Source organism: Coregonus clupeaformis, chromosome 11, assembly GCF_020615455.1.
Source record: "Coregonus clupeaformis isolate EN_2021a chromosome 11, ASM2061545v1, whole genome shotgun sequence".
NCBI classification, from domain to species: Eukaryota; Metazoa; Chordata; class Actinopteri; order Salmoniformes; family Salmonidae; genus Coregonus; species Coregonus clupeaformis.
Genome location: NC_059202.1, coordinates 24,670,788 through 24,697,648, shown reverse-complemented (window position 1 = coordinate 24,697,648; position 26,861 = coordinate 24,670,788). Strand labels below are relative to the sequence as shown.

Sequence of the window (26,861 nt, the reverse complement as noted above, 5' to 3'; positions counted from 1 at the left end):
TCCCATACAATGACATATTGTGGTAGGTGAGGCCCTACGAGACCGCTCTCATTTTCAGGGATCAAATCAACATGAAGGCGGTCCAAGAAGATGAGGAGCTTCTGTGTATTGTATGGGCCAAGACTGGGGATGTGAGTGGCCACACCATTCTCCGATATGGCAGCACACATAGTTATATTGCCCCCTCGCTGGCCTGGGACATCCACCATGGCCCGGTGGCCAATAATATTACGGCCACGTCTTCGGCCCTTGGCCAGGTTGAAGCCAGCTTCATCCACAAACACGAGGATGTGATGGGTCTCGTTTCCTTCCAATGCCATTATTCTCTACAATAGCGTAAAAAAGAAAACATCAAATCAGTCATACAGAAGAGTCATACACTACAGTTACAGACAATTACATAGGAATGTTCTATGTTCTCCACAAGTTCAATATACTACTGGCCACTACTCCAGTGGTTCCAAACCTGGGGTACATGTACCCCTATGCAGAGGTACTACAGGGGGTATTTGACAGAAAGGGGAGGGGGGAAATCATCAATGACTAGACTTACTGAAATGTTACAGTAAAACCCACAGTATTAGATAGATTTACATGGGAGGCACTAATTGCAGCTCTTTGACCCCTTTTCTTATTGTATGTTATATTCTTCAAAATAAGGATTATAATGATAATTGCATCATACAGTAAGCTGCAGTTTTTAGGCGAAATGTTGAAGTCAGATAAATCAAATACTTCCATACCTGGATTACCTGGATACACAAATCAGGTAAAGTGGGTACTGAAGCCAAAAAGTTTGGGAACCACTGCTTAATTGTAAAAATGTTATAATGATGGACAACCAGTAACTGACTTACATGTACATACTGGTACCGCAGCTCTTTCACTCTATCAGAGTTCCTCTCAAATGGTACCCTGTAAATTTGCTTCATTGTCATCTGATGCTTCTTCAATATCCGGTCTATTGTGGAGATGCTTATAGAGTTGACATTTTGGAATATGGCATTGTCTTGTAGGATTGCAGCGCGGATCTGTCTCAATGTGATGGCATTATTTGCCATCACCATGTTACAGATCTCTTGTTCTTGTTGTTCATTGAGAAGTTTTCCTCTGCCACCTGTGCAAGGTTGTCGTCCAATCCTAGATATAGAAGTCAAAGGACAACACTCCATTCGTAATGTATACCTTATGTATTCCTTACAGAATGAGTTACCTATGTAATTGTATTGTTGTTTTACTTACAGTAACTTTACCACAATTCTAACGCATCACTGCACAGTGACTGGAATACTACTGTAAACTGTATCATCAATACTGTAGAAAATAAACTATTCCATAGTTTATTTTCTCCAATGTTTTTCTTGTCATTTTTAGTATCATAACATCCCATTGAGGTAAGATATTACTGTAGGCCTATCACACACACACACTAAATGAATAGGTAAATATGTAAATAAATATATTTCTTGCTCTATGCACAGTGTCCTGTCCTATACAACATATAATTCCATCATTGACTGACTACATACCTGTTTTCCCTGCGAAAGGTTTGGATGATGGAGGAGACTGTTGAGCGAGGCACATTAGGCTGCACTCGGCGACCTGCCTCCGCCATTGTGAGGCCATGGTTGATGACATGGTCTGTAATTGTGGCCCGAATTTCATCCGGGACAGCATGGTGTCTTCGTGCTCCTCGGCCTCTTCCCCTATTCCACCACCACGCACCCTTACTCCTCCTCCTCCTCTTCTTCTTCTTCCTCTTCCTCGAGCAGGCAGTTGCCCTTGTTCATTTACTTGGCCAGGTGCCTCCATGTTCAGAAATTGTACTGGTCCTGCATGGTCAAGCTCTTTACATACATGTTTGGCAGCATTCACAGTCATGGACAGCACCTGTCAGGTAACTAAACATACTGTTTGATTGGTCATCTGAGATGTGTGAAACTCCTCCTTCGTTAGTCAAGTTCTAGTTTCACCTGACTGTCAATTGCTGTAATAAATTTATCAAATGTTCCAAGGGATTCATATATGGTATTCATGGTATTATGTTCTTGACTAATTTTGACAATTGAACAGACTATTGTGCATGTGATGACTTACACAATGAAATGACGCTGACACGTTTTGGAGCGAACAACCATTAGACTGAGAATCAACAATCAGTTTAGATCAACAAGATCTATTCACTTGGAAATTGTGCTAAATGTAGGCTACCTGTACTTAATCATTTGCAAAGATGTACTGAGACATTGAGACATGTACTTAGACATTTGCAATTTGATGAAATGAATGAGAAATTCAATTCTGTTGTGAACAATTGCCAAGTGGTTTGGAGGTTTGTCCATGTAGTTTTGAGAATGTAATTTCTGTTTCAAGAAATGAGCCAAACCAATGGAGAAAAACTGTAATATGATCTATGAACTGGACCCTCGACTGCGCCATCTAGCGTACACAGGCAAAACTAGGCTTCGGCTTCCTCTCTGCTAGTTAGCTACTTTCTCATTTTGACTCGAGCCCGCCCCGGTGGGTTTGTTTTTTAGAGAAGGGTGCCCGCAATTCGGGGCGTTCTTGCATGTGGTCATTCCATATGCAGGAACCCATCTTTATACTTATATAGCAGTATAGGTCCATTATTAAGCTAGGACTCCGTTCCACAGGCGGAACTCTCCAGTACAGTAAACCCCACAGAATAAGAGGCGGTAGATAGACACGTCCTTCGCCCCAGCAGTTCTGTTAACATTTTAGTAATTTAGTTAACGAGGACAGTTGTTCGGCAGGCGTTTAGGACAATGGGTGATAACTAGCTAGTTAGAAAACTACGACTCCAGTACACAGCAGGCAGGATAGGTTAAGTTAACTAGCACACCGGTGTACTTCGCCCCCTCCAATCGGACACTGTTTCCCCACAGTTCTGTTGACTGCGAGGGCAGGTTTTCGGCAGGCGATTTAGCTAGGACACTGGATGCTAGCTAGTTAAGACTCCCTAAGATACCGGTAGACCATGTCCTTCGCCCCCGCCTTTCGGGCACTGTTTCCCGCAGTTATGTTATTAACAACGGCGAGGGCAGGTGTACAGCAAGCGGGAGCGAATTACACTTTGCTAGCTGGTTAGGACTCCAGTACACAACAGGCGAGATAGCTAGCACACGGGTAGACAGTACGACGCCCCGCCTGTTGGGCACTGTTTTCCTGCAGTTCTGTTAACGACTGCGAGGGCAGGCGTTAGCGAAGGACAGTGGATGCTAGTAAGCTAGGACTCCGTTACACAGAAGGCGGGATAGGTAACTAGCTAACGATAACTAGGACACCGGTAGACAGTGTACTTCGCTCCTGCCTGTCGGGCACTGCTTTGCCGAAGTTCTGTTAACGGCGAGGGCAGGTGTTCGGCAGCCCGGAGCGAAGGACACTGTACTAACTTGTTTGCTAGCTAGGACTCCGGTACACCGTGTCCTTCGCCCCCGAAAAACTCAGATAATACCGTTATCTCCCTTTTGACCCACATTTTAATCGCATAGACAATCAGGGGAAATCCCGAATATCAAGTATCACACAAGCATGAAGATGGCGTGCTCCCGAGAGGGGACGTTCATGTAGTAACCAATGGGATGCTCGATGGTGGCGGTGTTCATGCAGGAACCAATGGGATGCTCGAGAGGGGGCGTTTCTGCAGATTCAGGAACGCTTACATGCAAGGAACGCCCCGAATTACGGGACGCAATCACAAACTATTGTTTTTTTATGACTCATGGAAGTTTGCCCCATTCGTCACTATCACATGAGTTTAGAAAGCCTGTTGTCCTAGCTGGATAGCTTTAAAGGCGTCATGGACAGAATGGATACCTATAAACAACTTATTTTTGGGGCAAAGCCGAAATGGACAGCGATTCTGACAGCCACAGCATGCGGTGCAAGTGCCTTGGTTCTTTTGCTGAAATGGTTCGAACACCACCAGTCGTGGAAGAAAATTCAGAGGGCAAAAGTGCGAAGAGAAAAGTCGCTGCAACGAGCTGAGCATGCTGTCTGTCAGTTCAAAGAATCGGTAAGTTTGACTTTAGTTTAGCGAAAACTTGCTCTCGAGAACCCAAGGGGGCATTCTCCCTCTATGTATAGACTAAGCGAAAGCTAGCTAACAACCTCAATGAATGAACATTCAACACTGCTGATTAAGTTAGTCAGTCAGTTAGGCAGTCAGCCACCCCAGTACTATATAATAACTGATCTATTTAATGTCTAACTCACTCCAAGTTAATGTTCGAACCAGTTTTCACTTAGCCATAAATGCATAAAGTGAAAAGAGGCATAGGGGGTATTCAGAGGACCCCTACACGACTACCCCACTGACTGAGATAGCATGACATTTCATTTTGATTTTCAGAAAGGGTAGTTTGATAGATATCTGGTGGTATAGGCCTACCCAATGTTAATACTTCTTTGATTCCCATGTCAGCACCCTGAAACAGACACCTCTCTCATCCTCTCTCTGGCCCTGGCTGAGCTGTCCAAACAACTGAAGGATGGAACACTAACTCCACAAGCTGTGTTCCACTCATACATGGAAAAGGTAATGCACAAACGAATCAACATCCCCAGTAAATCAGTTATAGCGCATACCAGCTATTTCTAATGTACATTTTGTGGACTGCATATTTTTTTTATAGTTGAGCGTTTTGTTTTCACTGCAAGCATGGGTGACCTAGTCTTGTGCCCTAAATCAGTGATCTTTGACCGGTCATATCCTACTCCTGCAATGTTTTCTGCAAACCATTAACCGTCTAACAATGTTTACGTATTTAAATGGAATGTCACAGCCGACAGCCTTGAGAAGGCCTTTACACTGAGTGTACAAAACATTAGGAACACCTTCCAAATGTTGAGTTGCACCCCCTTTTGCCCTCAGAACAGCCTCAATTTGTCGGGGCATGGACTCTACAAGGTGTCGAAAGCGTTCCATAGGGATGCTGGCCCATGTTGATGCCAATGCTTCCCACAGTTGTGTGAAGTTGACTGGATGTCCTTTGTGTGGTGGACCTTTCTTGATACACTCGGGAAACTGTTGAGCGTTAAAGCCCCAGCAGCGTTGCAGTTCTTGACACAAGCCTGGCACCTACTACCATACCCCATTCAAACGCACTTAAATATTTTGTCTGGCCCATTCACCCTCTGAATGGCACACATACAAAATCCATGTCTGAATTGTCTCGAGGCTTAAAAAATCCTTTGTTAACCTGTCTCCTCCCCTTCATCTAAACTGATTGAAGTGGATTTAACAAGTGACATCACTAAGGGATCATAGCTTTCACCTGGTCAGACTGTCATGGAAAGAGCAGGTGTTCATAATGTTTTGTACACTCAGTGTATGATGACATGCCTGGATAATTTTTGCAGTGTTTACAAAACAAATGCAGCTGTATTGTATAAAATAATGCATTTTGTTGTATTGAAGGCCTATCACATATTAGGCAACATTTCTTGTGGGGTGTGGTAATCAATCTAGCCTGGTCCCAGATCTGTTTGTCATCTGTTTGTGCTCTTGTTACAATGACCATACGAGTTGACAAGACAACACAAACAGATCTGGGACCATGCTACTAGGCCTATCAATCTACTAAAGCAGTCCCATTGATTTCTCCCGTGCTGTTTCCCAACAGACCTTGGAGGTCAATAGGAGACTGAACTGTTGCACTGAGGTCCTGCTGGAAAGTTGGGATCAGCTGGAGGATATTGACTCTTGCAAAGATGGTCTCCTTTATGGGGTCCCTGTCAGCATCAAGGAAAATATGGGATACAAGGTAGTGTTGATTAGGTGCCGTTTCAGTGTCTTTCATTGCCCTTTTCCCCTGTACCTAGTCCTGGACTAAAACACTTTAAATGGAGATTCTCCATTGAACATTCTTTTTAGTCTAGGACTAGGCTTAATCTGTGTCCAGGAAGCTGCTCCATAGTAGGCCTGTCTGTAACATCTCTGTTTGTGCACTTTTAGTTGACTCTCTCGTGACATAAGCCCAACCGGTAACATGGTTCTGGGATCAGAGATTGTGCTTCTATACTGAACAAAATAAATAGAAACGCAACATGTAAAGTGTTGGTCCCATGTTTCATGAGCTGAAATAAAAGATTGCATACATTTTCCATACGCACAAAAAGCTTATTTCTCTCAAATTCTGTGCACAAATTTGTTAACATCACTGTTAGTGAGCATTTCTCTTATGCCAAGATAATCCATCCACCTGACAGGTGTGGCCTATCAAGAAGCTGATTAAACAGCATGATCATTACACAGGTGCACCTTGTGCTGGGGACAATAAAAGGCCACTCTAAAATGTGCAGTTGTCACACAACACAATGCGACAGATGTCTCAAGTTTTGAGGGAGCATGCAATTGGCATGCTGACTGCAGGAATGTCCACCAGAGTTGTTGTCAGAGAATTGAATGTTAATTTCTCTACCATAAGCCGCCTCCAACGTCGTTTTAGGGAATTTGGCAGTACGTCCAACCGGCCTCACAACCGCAGACCACGTGTAACCACGCCAGCCCAGGACCTCCACTTCCGGCTTCTTCACCTGCTGGATCATCTGAGACCAGCCACCCGGAAAGCTGAAACCTTTTGTGGGGAAAAACTCATTCTGATTGGCTGGGCCTGGCTCCCCAGTGGGTGGGCCTATGCCCTCCCAGGCCCACCCATGGCTACGCCCCTTCCCAGTCATGTGAAATCAATAGATTAGGGCCTAATTCATTTTATTTCAATTGACTGATTTCCTTATATGAACTAACTCAGTAAAATCATTGAAATTGTTTTATGTTGTGTTTATATTTTTGTTCAGTATAGTTGAATCTCTCGTGACATAAGCCCTACATGGTTCTGGGTTCAGAGATGTGCATGTCTACTGAAATAGTATTTTTTTACATGAATGATTTCCATGTTGTAGTTTTTCCTCCTGTTTTTGTGTTTAGGGTCATGACTCTACGTGTGGCGTGATCTGTAAGTTGGAGCTGCCTGCCACAGGGGACAGTGTGGTGGTTGAAGTGCTGAAGAGACAAGGCGCCATTCCCTTCGTCAAGACCAATGTGCCCCAAGGCCTGCAAAAGTAAATAGTTGTTATAGACTTGTGAATGCAACAAATGAGATTCAGAATGTTATTTGCATACCAAACAATGTCAACTGGTGAATGATCGCCACATACACTGGAGCTACATTGACACACTGTAGTAGGTGGGATAACGATTGCTTTGACGTGCCAGTTGCACCACAGTAAGTCATGTAATTTAGTGCAAGAGCTATGACTTGAGTAATGTGATTGAGGAATGTCTGGACGTGGTAATCGTCGAAGCCCTAAGACCAGGCTAGTCCGCATCCATGTCTCATGTTGTTATCAAGCAGTCCTTTAAACATGTCCTAAAAATCTGTTTATTGTCCCCGTTTCCAGCTATGACTGTGGTAACCCCATCTATGGGCGGACTCTGAACCCCCACAGCCCCCAGAAAACGCCAGGGGGCTCGTCGGGCGGGGAAGGGGCGCTGATTGGAGGAGGGGGCTCGGTTCTGGGCATAGGGTCCGACATCGGGGGCAGCATCCGCATCCCATCATCCTTCTGTGGGATCTGTGGCTTCAAGCCCACATCCAACAGGCTGAGGTGGGTGGGTGTGTTATTGGGTCTGTCTGTTACTCTTAGTGTGTCTGTCAGTGTTCGTTAGTGTTTCTGTCAATGTATCTGTTAGTGAATCTGTGTGTCTCATGGTAACATGGCCTAATATGTTATCTATAGCAATGCTCATAACCTTGAGCACAGTTCAAAGAAAGAGTACATCACAAGACTCCCAGATTACATCACAAGATGTTTATTTCCCCTGTAAAACCATACATTCTGTGCTTATGCTGATGTGCATGTCAATGACCTGATTTGGCTTAGTTAAATATTGACTGATTTGTCTTTGTTTTAGTTATTTTTTATATTTTTTTTTTGGCGAGGCGCTACTTGATTGTCTTGGTTAGATATTGACTGACTTTCCCATTTACTTATTTCTTTGTATGTTTTTTTTTTAGTTTGCGAGGTGCTAGCTCCTGTACCCGGGGCCAAAAGTCAGGTAAGGCTCAAACATATAACTGTTATCCCTGCTCATGCATAGTAAATAAATTGGCAACATTTTACCTGACCCCTCTGTCAGTCCTTCATAAGGTCTACAAAAAAAATTATTTTCAAAAGAAAAGTGAGCACTGCTTTGATTCTGTGGAAAATATAGTAATTCTTTCAAAAGGGTGCTTATTGCATTATATAAAGTAACTCTGGTATCGTAGCGACATGGTAACTAATGAAATTGTTAGCGTTTAGTGACTTGTTTGTGTTATGCTTGTTCCAGTGCTGTCGTCCCTTGGGCCCATGGCGAGAGACGTGGACAGCCTGGCTCTCTGTATGCAGGCTCTGCTCTGGGACCACATGTTCACCCTGGACCCCATGGTACCACCCATCCCATTCAACCAACAGGTGGGTTCTCTATCATAGGGAGGAGGGAGAAGTTGCCCACAGATGCTTGTCTTGGGTCAGTCTAGTATTTTCCCCACTAATGGTTACGGTTAGGATTGTGGGAGGGGAAGATGATCCTAGATCCGTACATAGTCTCAGGTTCCAGGGTGAAGTTTATCTTATCATAGAATACGTATCATTAGCTAGGTTTCCATACAATTGGCGACAGATTTTCATGCGAATGTTGTAAAATCTGTATAAAAACAATACGTGCATTTTCCCACCAGAGATTTGTTTCCATCAAATTGACTTGTTGTGGTCAAGGGCTGTGCGTGATGACGTAGTGCAAATGAAAATACTTTTCACGGTTAAATTCCCATGTACTGAATAAAAAAAATACAAGTTAAATGGGTTTCCATCGCATTTCAACTTACAAATAAATCTGCGTTATATAGCAAGTTTGCCCACTCTGGTATTGGCATGTGCAGGGGCGGATTGGTCATCTGGCAATTCTGGCAAATGCCAGATGGGCTGGACAGTTGTCTTAGTTGGGTAGACTGATCAAAATTGACAATCAAAAATGTGACATGGGCTTCAGGCCATGGGGCTGTTAAGATTTGTTTTAAAGATGTTTGCGCAATTTCTCTGTTGTACTAAGCTACATTGTCGCCTCACTCAAAACGTCCTCTTTTTTTGGCCGGCTAAAACCATAATTTGGCCAAACAGTAAAGTGCATTATCCTCATGACTCCTTTAATGAAAGTGTCTGCCCTGCCCCTGTGCCCTCTCTGGAGTCTGCTGCTGTGATGAACGAGCCACTCTCCTCTCCCCCAATGCGCTCTGATCGTGTAACATTTCAAAATGCAATTGCGGGAAAAGCACAGCTTTGGAAGCTTTGTCCCTGTCGAAGAGAGGAGGGTGTCAGTTTTCTGTAGGTAAACTTTTGATGTAGCTCTGAGATGGAGCGGTGCGCGCACGAAATGTGCACCGGCCATTGGGAGGACATTCAATTTACTGTTGGATGAATACATGGCTACTAGCAGTGGGTATTATATTTACAGTTTGCGATGTGGGCTGGTGTGGATAAAATGCCAGGGCCAAATTCTTGTCCCAGTCCGCCCCTGGGCACGTGCACTCTAGCCAACAGCTAGCAGATACACAGTGTTCAAAACATTAAGAACACCTTCCTAATATTCAGTTGCACCCCACCCCCCCTTTGCCCTCAGAACAGCCTCAATTCGTCGGGGCATGGACTCTACAAGATGTCAAGCGTTCCACAGGGATGCTCGCCATGTTGACTCCAATACTTCCCACAGTTGTGTCAAGATGGCTGGTTGTCTTTTGGGTGGTGGACCATTCTTGATACACACGGGAAACTGTTGAGCGTGAAAAACTCAGCAGCGTTGCAGTTCTTGACACAAACAGGTGCGCCTGGCAACTACTACCATACCCTGTGAATGGCACACATACACAATCTGTGTCTCAAGGTTTAAATATCCTTCTTAACCCTCTTCATCTTCACAAGTGGTCACCAACCTTTTCTGAGTCAAGATCACTTTGAGTCCAAAAGCAAGCCGAGATCTACCACTCTGATAAAGAAAATACAAACATGACTTCAAAAACATAAGCCTATGCAACATTAACCAATTAAAAACAGTTATGTAGCATTGAGGTTTGTGCTGTAGGCTATAGGCCCAATACATTTTCACTGCATATTGGCTATCCTTGAATTGCCCTGCCAATGTTGTTCTTCTCAGACCATTTTGAAATTATATTTCAACATTTTACGTATATGATCAAACTTGTATAATCTGTTGGATTTCTTGTGTGGCAGAGCTGACTGAGCATAATAATTAGCTTTTATGTTTTTACTGGACTGATGGCCTGTGTCTCATAGTCAGTCTGAGGGGAGGGAGGGAGGGAGAGAGAGAGCAGTGGCTTCCTCTCACCCGATTCACTGCCCTTCCGCTCTCCCTCCCTCCGCTGAGAAAAGGGGAAACAGTCTTCCTTCCAGCTGACAGGGGTGGCCTATCAAGAAGCTCAAGTCGCACTGCGTTATTTCTGTCTCATGCACCAATTTATGTTACTCTTATCACCAGAGAAAGAAAAATAATAGACAAAAGCCGCTAATAATAACAACGCAAGCTTATCGAAACACTTTGCTATAGTCATTCATTGCAGCTGCAGTGCTGGTTGTAGTGTGAGTGGAAGTAGGGAGAACGCACCTTTTAAGTGTTGAATAACAACCTAAACATGAACTTATAAAAACAGCAACTCTTTGCTCTATTCATTGAGTCTCTCTCTAGTCATGGTTTTAAAAGTTTTAAAATCTCACAGTATCAACTTTTCTGTGCGCTCGAGGCTTCTTTTTACTTTTTACAGTCTGGCTCGAGGAAACTGTGCAGACACGGTGAACTGAGCAATCTGATTGGCCAGCGGTAGGCCGATAGGTGCACTTGATTTGCTCTCTGGGCCTGCAGCGTAAGCAGAGTTTTACCTTCAAACACATGAAACAACACATTGCCTTCCTGACGCTAGGGCTGCTGAATCAAGTGCACCTATAGCGAATAGCGCTAAACTATTTTTTAAATAGGAAATATTTGGTGATCGACTACGAATGCCTTGGAAATCGATTAGTCGATCGCAATCGACCGGTTGGTGACCACTGATCAAGTAAAATAAAAATGGTCACATGCGCCGAATACAACAAGTGTAGGTAGACCTTACGGTGAAATGCTTACTTACAAGCCCTTAACCAACAATGCAGTTCAAGAAATAGAGTTAAGAAAATATTTACAAAAGAAACTAAAGTAAAAAATTAAATAAAAAGTAACACAATAACGAGGCTATATGCAGGTGGTACCGGTCCCGAGTCAATGTGTGGGGGTACAGGTTAGTCAAGGTAATTTGTACATGTAGGTAGGGGTAAAGTGACTATGCATAGATAATAAACAGCGAGTAGCAACAGTGTAAAAACAAATGTAAATAGTCTGGGTGGCCAATTGATTAATTGTTCACCAGTAGAGCTCATCACTGTAGGTACTCAGCTGGTAGAGCACGGCGCTTGTAACGCCAAGGTAGTGGGTTCGATCCCCGGGACCACCCATACATCAAAAATGTATGCACGCATGACTGTAAGTTGCTTTGGATAAAAGCGTCTGCTAAATGGCTTATTATTATTATTATTATTATTATTATTATTATTATTATTCACCATGCACTTTCACCACCCTGTGAAGTTCATCATAATGTATTTCATCTGTAGCCTAATAAACTGCATGTTTTCCCGACGAGTCGTAGTGGGAGGACCACACGTCATCGCGTGACTCCAAGTTTAATTCGATATGATGGTTATTCTATAAATATTTGCACATCAGCGCTTACGCCGATATTTCTTGCATCATTAATTTACGGACACAAAAAGATCCCACCTTGTCTAGCGTATTTTTCTTTGTCGACATTTGGAAAGTTTACCGACAAATTATCCGTTTCCATCGGGCCTATCACAAAAATTTTTATCCAAAATGTACTTTACTTGTATTAGAAGGTTGGATGGAAACCTGGTTATTGAATATAATGGGAGATCCATATTATTATTATTATTATACTGAACAAAACTATAAACGCAACATGCAACAATTTAAAATATTTTACTGATTTACAGTTCATATGAGGAAATCAGGAAATTTCAATAAATTCATTAGGCCCTAATCTATGGATTTCGCATGACTGGGAATACAGATATGCATCTGTTGTTCAAAGATACCTTTAAAAAAAAAAAAGGTAGTGGCGTTTATCAGAACCAGTCAGTATTTGGTGTGACCACCATTTTGCCTCATGCAGCGCGACATCTCCTTTGCGTAGAGTTGATCAGGCTGTTGATTGTGGCCTGTGGAATGTTGTCCCACTTCTCTTCAATGGCTGTTCGAAGTTGCTGGATATTGGTGGGAATTGGAACAAGCTGTCGTACATGTCGATCCAGAGCATTTCAATCATGCTCAATGGGTGACATGTCTGGTGAGTATGCAGGCCATGGAAGAACTGAGACATTTTCAGCTTCCAGGAATTGTGTACGGATCCTTGCGACATGGGGCTGTGCATTATCATGCTGAAACATGAGGTGATGGTGGTGGATGAATGGCACGATGGCACGACAATGGGCCTCAGGATCTCATCACGGTATCTCTGTGCATTCAAATTGCCATCGATAAAATGCAATTGTGTTCGTTGTCCGTAGCTTATGCCTGCCCATACCATAACCCTACCGCCACCATGGAGCACTCTGTTCACAACGTTGACATCAGCAAACCGCTCACCCACACGACGCCATACACGTGGTCTGCGGTTGTGAGGCTGGTTGGACATACTGCCAAATTTTTCAAAATGATGCTTATGTTAGAGAAAGGAACATTCAATTATCTGGCAACGGCTCTGGAGGACATTCCTGCAGTCAGCATACCAATTGCACACTCCCTCAACTTGAGACATCTGTGGTGTTGTGTGACTAGGGCTGTTGCGGTGACCGTATTACCGCCACACCAGCGGTCACGAGTCAGGAAGGCAGTCAAATTCCACATGACCATTTAGTCACAGTAATTAGGCTTCTCCAAGCTCTGATGCTGCTGATGGTCATTAGTAGCCTACCAAACTTGCTAACTGGTACTCAGCACTCTATTGTCCCTCTAATCACTCTGACATCAATGTATTCGAAAATCTAATCAAACACTTCACGAGAGCCCATGAGCTCATGTTGCGCAACATTTCAATAGGCTATGCAATTGCGTGCGAAGTGATGGCCTCTACTGAAAAGAGGAGGATCAGCTTTCTATAGGCTAGGCCTACTATATTTCTTTTTCAACTTTCCTAATATTAAGCACATTGCTTATATTTACAACAGGAGTATAGCCTACCTGGCTGGCATGAAAATAAACCACGGGGAAAAGCGTCCTCCATTCGCTATTTAAGTGCATAGATGACGTATTTTTCCCGCTGCCCCGGTTTCAATACAGGTGCATGATAATTGTCCATTATAAATCAAAACAAATTTCACACATATACAGTGGGGAGAACAAGTATTTGATACACTGCCGATTTTGCAGGTTTTCCTACTTACAAAGCATGTAGAGGTCTGTAATCTTTATCATAGGTACACTTCAACTGTGAGAGACGGAATCTAAAACAAAAATCCAGAAAATCACATTGTATGATTTTTAAGTAATTAATTTGCATTTTATTGCATGACATAAGTATTTGATACATCAGAAAAGCAGAACTTAATATTTGGTACAGAAACCTTTGTTTGCAATTACTGAGATCATACGTTTCCTGTAGGTCTTGACCAGGTTTGCACACACTGCAGCAGGGATTTTGGCCCACTCCTCCATACAGACCTTCTCCAGATCCTTCAGGTTTCGGGGCTGTCGCTGGGCAATACGGACTTTCAGCTCCCTCCAAAGATTTTCTATTGGGTTCAGGTCTGGAGACTGGCTAGGCCACTCCAGGACCTTGAGATGCTTCTTACGGAGCCACTCCTTAGTTGGCCTGGCTGTGTGTTTCGGGTCGTTGTCATGCTGGAAGACCCAGCCACGACCCATCTTCAATGCTCTTACTGAGGGAAGGAGGTTGTTGGCCAAGATCTCGCGATACATGGCCCCATCCATCCTCCCCTCAATACGGTGCAGTCGTCCTGTCCCCTTTGCAGAAAAGCATCCCCAAAGAATGATGTTTCCACCTCCATGCTTCACGGTTGGGATGGTGTTCTTGGGGTTGTACTCATCCTTCTTCTTCCTCCAAACATGACGAGTGGAGTTTAGACCAAAAAGCTCTATTTTTGTCTCATCAGACCACATTACCTTCTCCCATTCCTCCTCTGGATCATCCAGATGGTCATTGGCAAACTTCAGACGTGCCTGGACATGCGCTGGCTTGAGCAGGGGGACCTTGCGTGCGCTGCAGGATTTTAATCCATGACAGCGTATTGTGTTACTAATGGTTTTCTTTGAGACTGTGGTACCAGCTCTCTTCAGGTCATTGACCAGGTCCTGCCGTGTAGTTCTGGGCTGATCCCTCACCTTCCTCATGATCATTGATGCCCCACGAGGTGAGATCTTGCATGGAGCCCCAGACCGAGGGTGATTGACCGTCATCTTGAACTTCTTCCATTTTCGAATAATTGCGCCAACAGTTGTTGCCTTCTCACCAAGCTGCTTGCCTATTGTCCTTTAGCCCATCCCAGCCTTGTGCAGGTCTACAATTTTATCCCTGATGTCCTTACACAGCTCTCTGGTCTTGGCCATTGTGGAGAGGTTGGAGTCTGTTTGATTGAGTGTGTGGACAGGTGTCTTTTATACAGGTAACGAGTTCAAACAGGTGCAGTTAATACAGGTAATGAGTGGAGAACAGGAGGGCTTCTTAAAGAAAAACTAACAGGTCTGTGAGAGCCGCAATTCTTACTGGTTGGTAGGTGATCAAATACTTATGTCATGCAATAAAATGGAAATGAATTACTTAAAAATCATACAATGTGATTTTGTTTTTTTGTTTTAGATTCCGTCTCTCACAGTTGAAGTATACCTATGATAAAAATTACAGACCTCTACATGCTTTGTAAGTAGGAAAACCTGCAAAATCGGCAGTGTATCAAATACTTGTTCTCCCCACTGTATGTTTTAATAAGGTTTGTATCACAACTAAAGTGGCCAAATAACATCTTAAAATTAAGCACTTTAATCCGCTTTACAAGGGGTGTAGAGCCTAACTGGCGTACATAAGAAGCGCGTGAGTTTCAAGTCTGGGGAAGATCATTTTCAACATAAAAATGCACCTTTATAATGAAAGCATTACATGCATAATCGCATTTGTGGTCACTTTTGATCATTGTGTTTTCCCGCAAATGGAACATTCGCACTTAAAGCCTACTGCCGTGTGCGCATTGCTGCGCTTATAATGTGAAGAAATAGCCTAATAGTTTATCAGTTTTAAGCTAAACGTTCTGATCTGTTGCGTCAGCCTCATTGTGTAAAAAGGTTGTATTAATTTGGGATCTATTGCATCCCTGTCGGCGAAATTCTAACCAGAAAGGAAGAGACTGTAGATTCTTCAACCAACAACTTTTTATTTTAAGATTTGCAAATCTGGTGCTGGTTAACATTCCACTCAACAGTGCAGAGTTAAGAGCCCATCAACAAGAGTTGGGTCTCAGCTTTCATAACCTTTGTCTACTTGGCAGTTTAGCAGGTGTGTGAGAGCATGGTGGGAACAGCGCACAAACAAGTGATGACGCCAGTTTTGTTACTCCTTTCTGCTGATAGAATTGTCACTGTTGCTCAAGCTAGCCTCTGTTCTCCTCATATCTCCACACAGCTGTGCCCCTTGAAAGATACGAAAAGAACAGGATGGACCAAAAACTGTGGTCAGTCAGAGGCTCTTTGTCTTGTGACTAAGTTGAACAGAGGCAGTCGAAAAATACCAGCTTCTTCTTACAAGACCTTCAAACAGACAGTGGACATTTACAGGTTTAAGGCTCATACAGCGCATGTGCATAAGAGAGTTTGTAATTTTCCAACATATCCCAGACTATGTTTGGAATGTTTATTTCTCGCACAGCATAGAATAGGTCAACTTTTTTACTATGGGGGATAGTAGATTGACATAGTCTAGTGCTTTTGCTGTTCGTTAGGCCTACTCATCTTGTTGGCTGACGAAAAGTAAATGTGGACAGTTCTTTCAATATCTTCAATATGCACCTCGGAATTGGATAAGGACACGCGCAGTTGCGTCCCCGATGTGTCTGTCTTCACTTGTACCCTGTGAGAAAGACCCGATCACGTGATTGAGAGCCGTGTGAGTGAGATGAGGGGTGCTTCGGAGCGTGCAGCACTCAGGGAGAAGGGGTGCAAAAGGCAAGGATTTTTTTAGGGTGCATTATGGCCGCACAAAGGGGATGCCGCCGGGAAATTCGAGTCATTATCAATTGCTTCTCAGATTGTGAATGAGAGACTGACGAAGTGTGTACAGCCTGCGCAAAAAAACAAAGCAGAGCTTATGCCTTTCAAGCGACTTTTTTCAAATCATCATTAGTTGCATCATGCAGCCTTACAATTAATTAAAAATCAAAACATATATTTGTAGAACAACTAAAGTTCCATTAATAACTCTAAATTAAGCATATATTAGAACCTATTTCTTTGTTAACCGCTCAACACAGAATAGCCGCATAATAATAAATAATAATGGATTTATTGTGAAGGTGTAGGCTATATTACATGGATTTATTAGACTGTTTAAAATGTAGATGTTCCAAAGGTCGGCATCAGTGGCTTGTAGGCTATGTGTGGAAGCCAGGAGATGCTAAATGTGTTTATGTTAATTAACGGTCAATTACCGTGAGACCGACAGCTATTTGCTTGACAATCACCGGCTGACGGAATTTCGTGACCGCCACAGCGTGACAACTGCACATTTTAGAGTGGCCTTTTATTGTCCCTAGCACAAGGTTCACCTGTGTAATGATCATGCTGTTTAATCAGCTTCTTGATATGACACACCTGTCAGGTGGATGGATTATCTTGGCAATGGAGAAATGCTCATTACAGGGATGTAAACTAATTTGTGCACAACATTTGAGAGGAATAAGCTTTTTTGTGCTTATGGAAAATTTCTGGGATCTTTTATTTTAGCTTATGAAACATGGGACCAGCACTTTACATGTTGCGTTTATATTTCTGTTCAGTATATATTACTATTATATTTTCTGATGGAAAATCTTTATATCCTTCCTCCGTTCTCCAGGTATACCAGAGCTCCAAGCCCCTGAGGATCGGTTACTATGAGAACGACGGCTACACTATGCCCTCTCCAAGCATGGGCCGAGCCCTGAGGGAGACCAAGGCGTTGTTGGAGAGAGCAGGGCACACGGTGAGTAACCCCCAGCCCAAATCTGATCTATTTGTCATAATCCAGATCAGAGCTTGGTTGAACACTTTTATCAGACACAGTGTTGACTTGGACTGCTGAATGACATAAATATAAAAATATGCATAATTAGTTTATAGTTCGATCCATGACTGTATTGATATGTAATTGCAAATTGCATTCCTTTCTCTCCCTCGATGCCTCCTCATCTCTCGCACTCTCCCTCCAGTGAGTCAAATTACCCTGGGTTGTGTTCAGTAGGGCACACCGTAGCAAAGCATTTTGAAACGGAAAATGAAAATTACTGTTTCTCATTGAACAAGTCCATGTTGTCGTTCCCTGATTCAACCTGTTTACTTCCATTTTGGGCCTAATGGACATGACCCTGGTAATCCCAACGAGTTAAACAAAACTACCCCAATGAACGTCCCTGGGAGTGAAATGAACTATCCAGGACACTAAAATATGTTGTCAATGAAAGTAACTCTGTTTGTGTGTTATTTCAGGAAAGGGGGGCCAGTCGACCCGTGTCTGAGGGTTCAGATTATCCCCTACCGTCTGCCTCGCACTGTGAAGAAAATCCTCTCCATTCTCCTCAAGCCTATAGTGAGTGAAGGGAAGGTTAAAACAGTGACCTAGGAGCTGGAGAAACCATTCCCCCCGCCCAATGACTCCTTCACAGTTCTGCATCATTGTAATTCCTATGGATGAGTGCATCTTTCTACTGTATATTCAATTGATGAAACTGTAGCATCAATGCTTTTATTGTAATACTTGTTTTGATTATATCCGCCAAATTATGTACACCTGCCCTCAGGAGTTAACAGGGGTATAGGTGTGTGAAGAGTAGTTTGCATTTGGTCTAAAGTGCTGGAAAATGTGGTCGACTGGGAATACTGGTTATGTAATTATGTAGTAGTGATGTATTATGAAGCTTCTGACACGTTTCCCTCCCTCAGTTTCCCCGCATCGCTGCCGCTATGGAGAGCCTGCGTGGAGTTGGGTGAGCTGCCTGATCAGCCTTGTTCTCCAGTGTTTATGAAATGCAGAAGTAACCATAATGAATTACTCCATCACTTCCTTTTTCACCAGCTCTGTGCAAGACCTGTGGAGGCAGCATGCGGATGTGGAGGTAGGTAGACATTTGGTCAACAGTGTGGTTCACATATCAGTCTAGAGATCAACCAAGTGACCGCCGCATGCGTTATATTTTACAGCGAAGGCTGCAGCAGAAGCAAACTCTTTTGTAGGCGACTCTTTCGTACGTGTGCGCCCGTGTGTGCGGGATTACCTGGGGAGCGGCTGGCTCACTCGTTAAGGCTTTCATTGGCTGGGGAACGGCTGGCTCACTCGTTAAGGCTTTCATTGGCTGGGGAACGGCTGGCTCACAGAGGAACTCGTTAAGGCTTTCATTGGCTGGGGAACGGCTGGCTCACAGAGGAACTCATTAAGGCTTTCATTGGCTGGGGAACGGCTGGCTCACAGAGGAACTCGTTAAGGCTTTCATTGGCTGGGGAACGGCTGGCTTATGTAGAAACTCGTGAAGAGTCTTATTGTCTTAGATTACAGAGGCCATATAAATAAATAAAAATCACACCTTGATGTCTCTTTGCCTATAAACAATTATCTGAGTTGCATGCGATTGAATAAGTCACAGACAATATTTGTGTGTATATACAGTGCATTCGGAAAGTATTCAGACCCCTTGACATTTTCCACATTTTGTTACGTGATTTTTTTCCCCTCATCAATCTACAAACAATACCCCATAATGACAAAGCGAAAATGGGTTTAATAATTTTACTTAAGTATTCAGACTCTTTGCTCTGAGACTCGAAATTGCGCTCAGGTGCATCCTGTTTCCGTTGATCATCCTTGAGATGTTTCGACAACTTGATTGGAGTCCACCTGTGGTAAATTCAATTAATTGGATATGATTAGGAAAGGCACACACCTGTCTATATAACGTCCCACAGTTGACGGTGCATGTCAGAGCAAAAACCAAGCCATTAGGTCAAAGGAATTGTCCGTAGAGCTCCGAGACAGGATTGTGGCGAGGCACAGATCTGGGGAAGGGTACCAAAACATTTCTGCAGCATTGAAGGTCCCCAAGAACACAGTGGCCTCCATCATTCTTAAATGAAAGAAGTTTGGAACCACCAAGACTCTTCCTAGAGCTGGCCGCCCGGCCAAACTGAGCAATCGGGGGAGAAGGGCCTTGGTCAGGGAGGTGACCAAGAACCCGATGGTCACCCTGACAGAGCTCCAGAGTTCCTCTGTGGAGATGGGAGAACCTTCCAGAAGGACAACTCTGCAGCACTCCACCAATCAGGCCTTAATGGTAGAGTGGCCAGACTGTAAAAGGCACAGCCCGCTTGGAGTTTGCCAAAAGGCAACTAAAGACTCTCAGACCATGAGAAACAAGATTCTCTGGTCTGATGAATCCAAGATTGAACTCTTTGGCCTGAATGCAAAGCATCACGTCTGGAGGAAACCTGGCACCATTCCTACGGTGAAGCATGGTGGTGGCAGCATCATGCTGTGGGGATGTTTTTCAGCGGCAGGGACTGGGAGACTAGTCAGGATCGAGGGGAAAGATGAACGCAGAAAAGTGCAGAGAGATCCTTGATAACCTGCTCCAGAGCGCTTAGGACCTCAGACTGGGGGCGAAGGTTCACCTTCCAACAGGACAACGACCCTAAGCACACAGCCAAGACAACGCCGGTGTGGCTTCGGGACAAGTCTCTGAATGTCCTCGAGTGGCCCAGCCAGAGCCAGGACTTGAACCCGATCGAACATCTTTGTGGAGACCTGAAAATAGCTGTGCAGCGACACTCCCCATCCAACCTGACAGAGCTTGAGAAGATCTGCAGAGAAGAATGGGAGAAACTCCCCAAATACAGGTGTGCCAAGCTTGTAGCGTCATACACAAGAAGACTTGGGGCTGTAATCGCTGCCAAAGGTGCTTCAACAAAGGACTGAGTAAAGTGTTGAAATACTTATGTAAATGTGATATTTAAGTTTTGCTAAATTTGCTAACATTTCTAAAAACGTGTTTTTGCTTTGTCATTATGGGGTATTGTGTGTAGATTGATGAGGGGAATAAAAATCAATTTTAGAATAAGGCTGTAACGTAACAAAATGTGGAAAAAGTCAAGGTATCTGAATACTTTCCAAATGCATGCATACATGCGTACGTACATACATGCATACAGTGGGGAAAAAAAGTATTTAGTCAGCCACCAATTGTGAGGCCTGTAATTTTCATCATAGGTACACGTCAACTATGACAGACAAATTGAGGAGAAAAAAACCAGAAAATCACATTGTAGGATTTGTAATGAATTTATTTGCTAATTATGGTGGAAAATAAGTATTTGGTCACCTACAAACAAGCAAGATTTCTGGCTCTCACAGACCTGTAACTTCTTCTTTAAGAGGCTCCTCTGTCCTCCACTCGTTACCTGTATTAATGGCACCTGTTTGAACTTGTTATCAGTATAAAAGACACCTGTCCACAACCTCAAACAGTCACACTCCAAACTCCACTATGGCCAAGACCAAAGAGCTGTCAAAGGACACCAGAAACACAATTGTAGACCTGCACCAGGCTGGGAAGACTGAATCTGCAATAGGTAAGCAGCTTGGTTTGAAGAAATCAACTGTGGGAGCAATTATTAGGAAATGGAAGACATACAAGACCACTGATAATCTCCCTCGATCTGGGGCTCCACGCAAGATCTCACCCCGTGGGGTCAAAATGATCACAAGAACAGTGAGCAAAAATCCCAGAACCACACGGGGGGACCTAGTGAATGACCTGCAGAGAGCTGGGACCAAAGTAACAAAGCCTACCATCAGTAACACACTACGCCGCCAGGGACTCAAATCCTGCAGTGCCAGACGTGTCCCCCTGCTTAAGCCAGTACATGTCCAGGCCCGTCTGAAGTTTGCTAGAGTGCATTTGGATGATCCAGAAGAGGATTGGGAGAATGTCATATGGTCAGATGAAACCAAAATAGAACTTTTTGGTAAAAACTCAACTCGTCGTGTTTGGAGGACAAAGAATGCTGAGTTGCATCCAAAGAACACCATACCTACTGTGAAGCATGGGGGTGGAAACATCATGCTTTGGGGCTGTTTTTCTGCAAAGGGACCAGGACGACTGATCCGTGTAAAGGAAAGAATGAATGGGGCCATGTATCGTGAGATTTTGAGTGAAAACCTCCTTCCATCAGCAAGGGCATTGAAGATGAAACGTGGCTGGGTCTTTCAGCATGACAATGATCCCAAACACACTGCCCGGGCAACGAAGGAGTGGCTTCGTAATAAGCATTTCAAGGTCCTGGAGTGGCCTAGCCAGTCTCCAGATCTCAACCCCATAGAAAATCTTCGGAGGGAGTTGAAAGTCTGTGTTGCCCAGCGACAGCCCCAAAACATCACTGCTCTAGAAGAGATCTGCATGGAGGAATGGGCCAAAATACCAGCAACAGTGTGTGAAAACCTTGTGAAGACTTACAGAAAACATTTGACCTGTGTCATTGCCAACAAAGGGTATATAACAAAGTATTGAGAAACTTTTGTTATTGACCAAATACTTATTTCCCACCCTAATTTGCAAATAAATTCATTAAAAATCCTACAATGTGATTTTCTGGATATTTTTCTCTCAATTTGTCTCTCATCATTGACGTGTACCTATGATGAAAATTACAGGCCTCTCTCATCTTTTTAAGTGGGAGAACTTGCACAATTGGTGGCTGACTAAATACTTTTTTCCCCCACTGTACATACTTACTTACTTACTTTTGGTCATGTAGTGTAGCAGTAATCAAATACAATCTATACTTATGTACTAAACATACATACACTACATGGCCGAAGGTATGTGGACACACTTTCAAATGAGTGGATTCGGCTATTTCAGCCATACCCGTTGCTGACAGGTGGGTAGAATCGAGCACACAGCCATGCAATCTCCATAGACAAATATTGGCATTCCGACGGACAAATCTGTGTTTCGCGGATGCAGGAGAACGTTATCTGCCCGAATGCATAGTGCCAACTGTAAAGTTTGTTGGAGTAGGAATAATGGTCAGGGGCTGTTTTAAATGGTTCAGCTAGGCTCCTTAGTTCCAGTGAAGGGAAATCTTAACGCTATAGCATACAATGACATTCTAGATGATTCTGTGCTTCCAATTTTGTGGCAACTGTTTGGGAAAGGCCCTTTCCTGTTTCAGCATGACAAGGCCCCCGTGCACAAAGCTAGGTCCATACAGTTTGTTTGGTGAGATCAGTGTGGAAGAACTTGACTGGCCTGCACAGAGCCCTGACCTCAACCCCATCGAACGCCTTTGGGATGATTTGGAACACCGACTGCGAGCCAGGCCTAATCGCTCAACATCATTGCCTGATCTCACTAATGCTCTTGTGGCTGAATGGAAGCAATTTCCCGCAACAATGTTCCAACATCTAGTGGAAAGCCTTCCCAGAAGAGTGGAGGCTGTTATAGCAGCAAAGGGGGGACCAACTCCATATTAATTCCCATGATTTTGGAATGAGATTTTCCATTAGCAGATGTCCACATACTTTTGGCCATGGTGTACGTACACTGATCAAAAAAATAAAAGATAGCATACATTTTCCATACGCACAGAAAAGCTTATTTCTCTCAAATTTTGTGCACAAATTTGTTTACATCCCAATTAGTGAGCATTTCTCTTTTGGCAAGATAATCCATCCACCTGACAGGTGTGACATATCAAGAAGCTGATTAAACCACAGGATCATTACACAGGTGCACCTTGTGCTGTAGACAATTAAAGGCCACTCTAAAATGTGCAGTTTTGTCACACAACACAATGCCACAGATGTCTCATGTTTTGAGGGTGTGTGCAAATGGCATGCTGACTGCAGGAATTTCCACCAGAGCTGTTGCCAGATAATTGAATGTTATTTCTCTACCATAAGCCGCCTCCAACGTTGTTTTAGAGAATTTGGCAGTACTTCCAACCGGCCTCATAACCGCAGACCACGTGTATGGCGTCGTGTGGGTGAGCGGTTTGCTGATGTCAACGTTGTGAACAGAGTGCTCCGTGGTGGCGGTAGGGTTATGGTATGGGCAGGCATAAGCTACGGACAACGAACACAATTGCATTTTATCAATGGCAATTTGAATGCACAGAGATACTGTGACGAGATCCTGAGGCCCAATGTCGTGCCATTCGTCCGCCGCCATCCCTCATGTTTCAGCATGATAATGCACGGCCCCATGTCGCAAGGATCTGTACACAATTCCTGAAAGTTGAAAATGTCCCAGTTCTTCCATGGCCTGCATATTCACCAGACATGTCACCCATTGAGCATGTTTGGTATGCTCTGGATCGACGTGTACAAAAGTGTGTTCCAGTTCATGCCAATATCCAGCATCTTCGCACAGCCATTGAAGAGGAGTGGGACAACATTCCACAGGCCACAATCAACTGTCTGATCAACTCTATGCAAAGGAGATGTGCCCTGCTGCATGAGGCAAATTGTTTTTTTCTGATCCACGCCCCTACTTTTTTTTTTTAAAGGTATCTGTGACCAACAGATGCATATCTGTATTCCCAGTCGTGTGAAATCCATAGATTAGGGCCTAATTTATTTATTTAAATTGACTGATTTCCTCATATGAACTGTAACTTAGTAAAATCAATGAAGTTGTTGCATATATTTTTGTTCAGTATAATAAATCTAGCTTTGGTGAGAAGGCTGTGGGCATCAATGTTCTGAGGGAAATGTTGTTCTCCATCTGTCCTAAGGACTACATGCATGAGGTGATTGCAGAGTGGAGGAGGTGTGAGCTGGATGTGCTGCTGTGTCCCATGATGGGTCCAGCCTACAACCACAACTACCCTGGCAAACTCACCAGTATTGTACCCATCTCTCCTCTCTCTGTGGCAAATTAACACTTTATGAAATGGGGTTTAGGTTAGTCTTTATAGCATAGGGAAGTTAACTGTTTTTGCTTAGAGTTGATTTTGTGTTGTTGTCCAAGGCCACTTGTATAATTTACTTAAGTCACACAAAGATTTACTAAACCTTTGGGGGTTTATGAGACTTTTCTTTAGACTTAGTCATGCCCGATTTTCCAATGTGTAACGACAAGATGGTGGTGTGATTTTAAGTTGTTTCTCTCTCTCTCTTTCCAGGTGCAGTCACCTACACCATTCTCTACAATCTCCTTAACTTTCCTGCTGGAGTGGTTCCTGTCTCCACGGTAACAGCAGAGGATGAGGAAGAACTCCGGCACTACAAGGGCAACTATGGGGACCTCTGGGACAAGCTCTACAAAAAGGTAGTCGGAGTCACAAACTCTTCCTCCTAAAACATTTACAGTATATTTAGCCCTTTCCAAACATATTTCCATCTTGACTTGAAGTGGCCATTTTACCCATTCTATACAACCTGTAGCCTAAGCACATGATGCAAGACTATAGTCTCATAATTATTAATTAATGTACATCTTCATGTAGCTACTAACCTCAATCTTAGGCTGCAGTGCCACATGTAACCAGTAGATGGAGGTCCTGGTTGCTGTGTTGCAGAGTTCAGATCACTGGGCCCATATTCAAAAAGCGTCTTTGAGAAGGATTGCTGCCAGAGGATCAGTTTTGCATTTTAGATTGCTAGGGGTGGACTGTGGGGAACTGTCCCTAGAGCAGCACTCCTACTCAGATTTAAAGGATTTATGAGTACGGGCTCTGATCTGCACATCATTGGTTGGGACTTACGTAGGTGTGTGTGTCTCTACAGGCAGTGACTGGTGGAGAGGGGCTTCCTGTGGCCGTCCAGTGTGTCGCCCTGCCCTGGCAGGATGAGCTCTGTCTGCGCTTCATGAGAGAGGTGGAGATGCTGGTCAGACGAAGAGACGAAGAAATGAGAGAGGGATGAAGAGAGTGATGGAGTGTACAGTACCAGTCAAAGAGTTTGGACAAAACTACTCATTCGAGGGTTTTTCTTTATTTTTACTATTTTCTACATTGTAGAATAATAGTGAAGACATCAAAACTATGAAATAACACATATGGAATCATGTAGTAATCAAATAAAGTGTTAAATAAATCAAAATATATTTTATATTTGAGATTCTTCAAAGTAGCCACCCTTTGCCTTGATGACAGCTTTGCACACTCTTGGCATTCTCTCAACCAGCTTCATGAGGTAGTCACCTGGAATGCATTTCAATTAACAGGTGTGTCTTGTTAAAAGTTAATTTGTGGAATTTCTTTCCTTAATGCGTTCGAGCCAATCAGTTGTGTTGTAACAAGGTAGGGGTGGTATACAGAAGATAGCCCTATTTGGTAAAAGACCAAGTCCATATTATGGCAAGAACAGCTCAAATAAGCAAAGAGAAACGACAGTCCATCATTACTTTAAGACATGCAGGTCAGTCAAAACGGAACATTTCAAGAACTTTGAAAGTTTCTTCAAATGCAGTCGCAAAAACCATAAAGCGCTATGATGAAACTGGCTCTCATGAGGACCGCCACAGGAAAAGAAGACCCAGTTACCTCTGCTGCAGAGGATAAGTTCATTAGAGTTACCAGCCTCAGAAATTGCAGCCCAAATAAATGCTTCACAGAGTTCAAGTAACAGACACATCTCAAAATGAACTCTTCAAAGGAGACTGCGTAAATCAGGCCTTCATGGTCGAATTGCTGCAAAGAAACCACTACTAAAGGACACCAATAAGAAGAAGAGACTTGCTTGGGCCAAGAGACATGAGCAATGGACATTAGACCGGTGAAGATATGTAATTTGGTCTGATGAGTCCAAATTTGCGATTTTTGGTTCCAACCGCTGTGTCTTTGTGAGACACAGTAGGTGAATGGATGATCTCTGCATGTGTGGTTCCCACCGTGAAGCATGGAGGTGTGATGGTTGGGGGTGCTTTGCTGGTGACACTGTCTGTGATTTATTTAGAATTCAAGGCACACTTAACCAGCATGGCTACCACAGCATTCTGCAGCGATACGCCATCCCATCTGGTTTGCGCTTAGTGGGACTAATTTGTTTTTCAACAGGACAATGACCCAACACACCTCCAGGCTGTGTAAGGGCTATTTGACCAATAAGGAGAGTGATGGAGTACTGCATCAGATGACCTGCCCTCCACATTCCTCTCTCCTTATTTGGCCTCCTTGTCTCGCCTTTCTCCTCCTTGTCCCTCCTTGTCCCTCCTCTCTCCTCCTTGTCCCTCCTCTCTCCTCCTTGTCTCTCCTCTCTCCTCCTTGTCTCTCCTCTCTCCTCCTTGTCTCTCCTCCTTGTCTCTCCTCTCTCCTCCTTGTCTCTCCTCCTTGTCTCTCCTCTCTCCTCCTTGTCTCTCCTCCTTGTCCCTCCTCTCTCCTCCTTGTCCCTCCTCTCTCCTCCTTGTCTCTCCTCCTTGTCTCTCCTCCTTGTCCCTTCTCCCTCCTCTCTCCTCCTCCTCTCTCCTCCTTGTCCCTCCTC

At 43.8% G+C, this 26,861-nt stretch overlaps 1 protein-coding gene across 2 annotated transcripts; it reads left to right on the top strand.

Moving 5' to 3' along the window:
• Nucleotides 1-3,694: 3,694 nt before the first annotated feature.
• On the top strand, nt 3,695-25,436 carry LOC121576433 (fatty-acid amide hydrolase 1-like). Of its 2 annotated transcripts, XM_045223491.1 has the most exons (14): nt 3,695-4,036; nt 4,445-4,558; nt 5,646-5,786; nt 6,950-7,083; nt 7,423-7,629; nt 8,040-8,080; nt 8,354-8,478; nt 17,247-17,451; nt 17,851-17,975; nt 18,329-18,372; nt 18,462-18,501; nt 24,173-24,281; nt 24,563-24,708; nt 25,167-25,436. In XM_045223491.1, exons 1-14 carry the CDS (start codon nt 3,821-3,823, stop codon nt 25,302-25,304), a joined length of 1,785 nt encoding a protein of 594 aa, XP_045079426.1. In that variant the 5' UTR covers nt 3,695-3,820; the 3' UTR covers nt 25,305-25,436. The 2 variants fall into 2 exon arrangements, with proteins under 2 accessions (XP_045079426.1, XP_045079425.1); XM_045223490.1 differs by lacking the exon at nt 24,173-24,281 and having other exon boundaries at nt 3,711-4,036; nt 17,247-17,372; nt 17,876-17,975.
• The last annotated feature ends 1,425 nt before the right edge of the window (nt 25,437-26,861 follow it).

Bases quoted from the DNA above. Each gene is read 5' to 3' on its own strand.
- LOC121576433 (XM_045223491.1), top strand. From the start codon at position 3,821: ATGGACAGAATGGATACCTATAAACAACTTATTTTTGGGGCAAAGCCG. The intron at 7,084-7,422 runs GTAAATAGTTGT...CCCCGTTTCCAG, and splicing joins GTGCCCCAAGGCCTGCAAAA to CTATGACTGTGGTAACCCCA. The intron at 17,976-18,328 runs GTGAGTGAAGGG...TCCCTCCCTCAG, and splicing joins CCATTCTCCTCAAGCCTATA to TTTCCCCGCATCGCTGCCGC.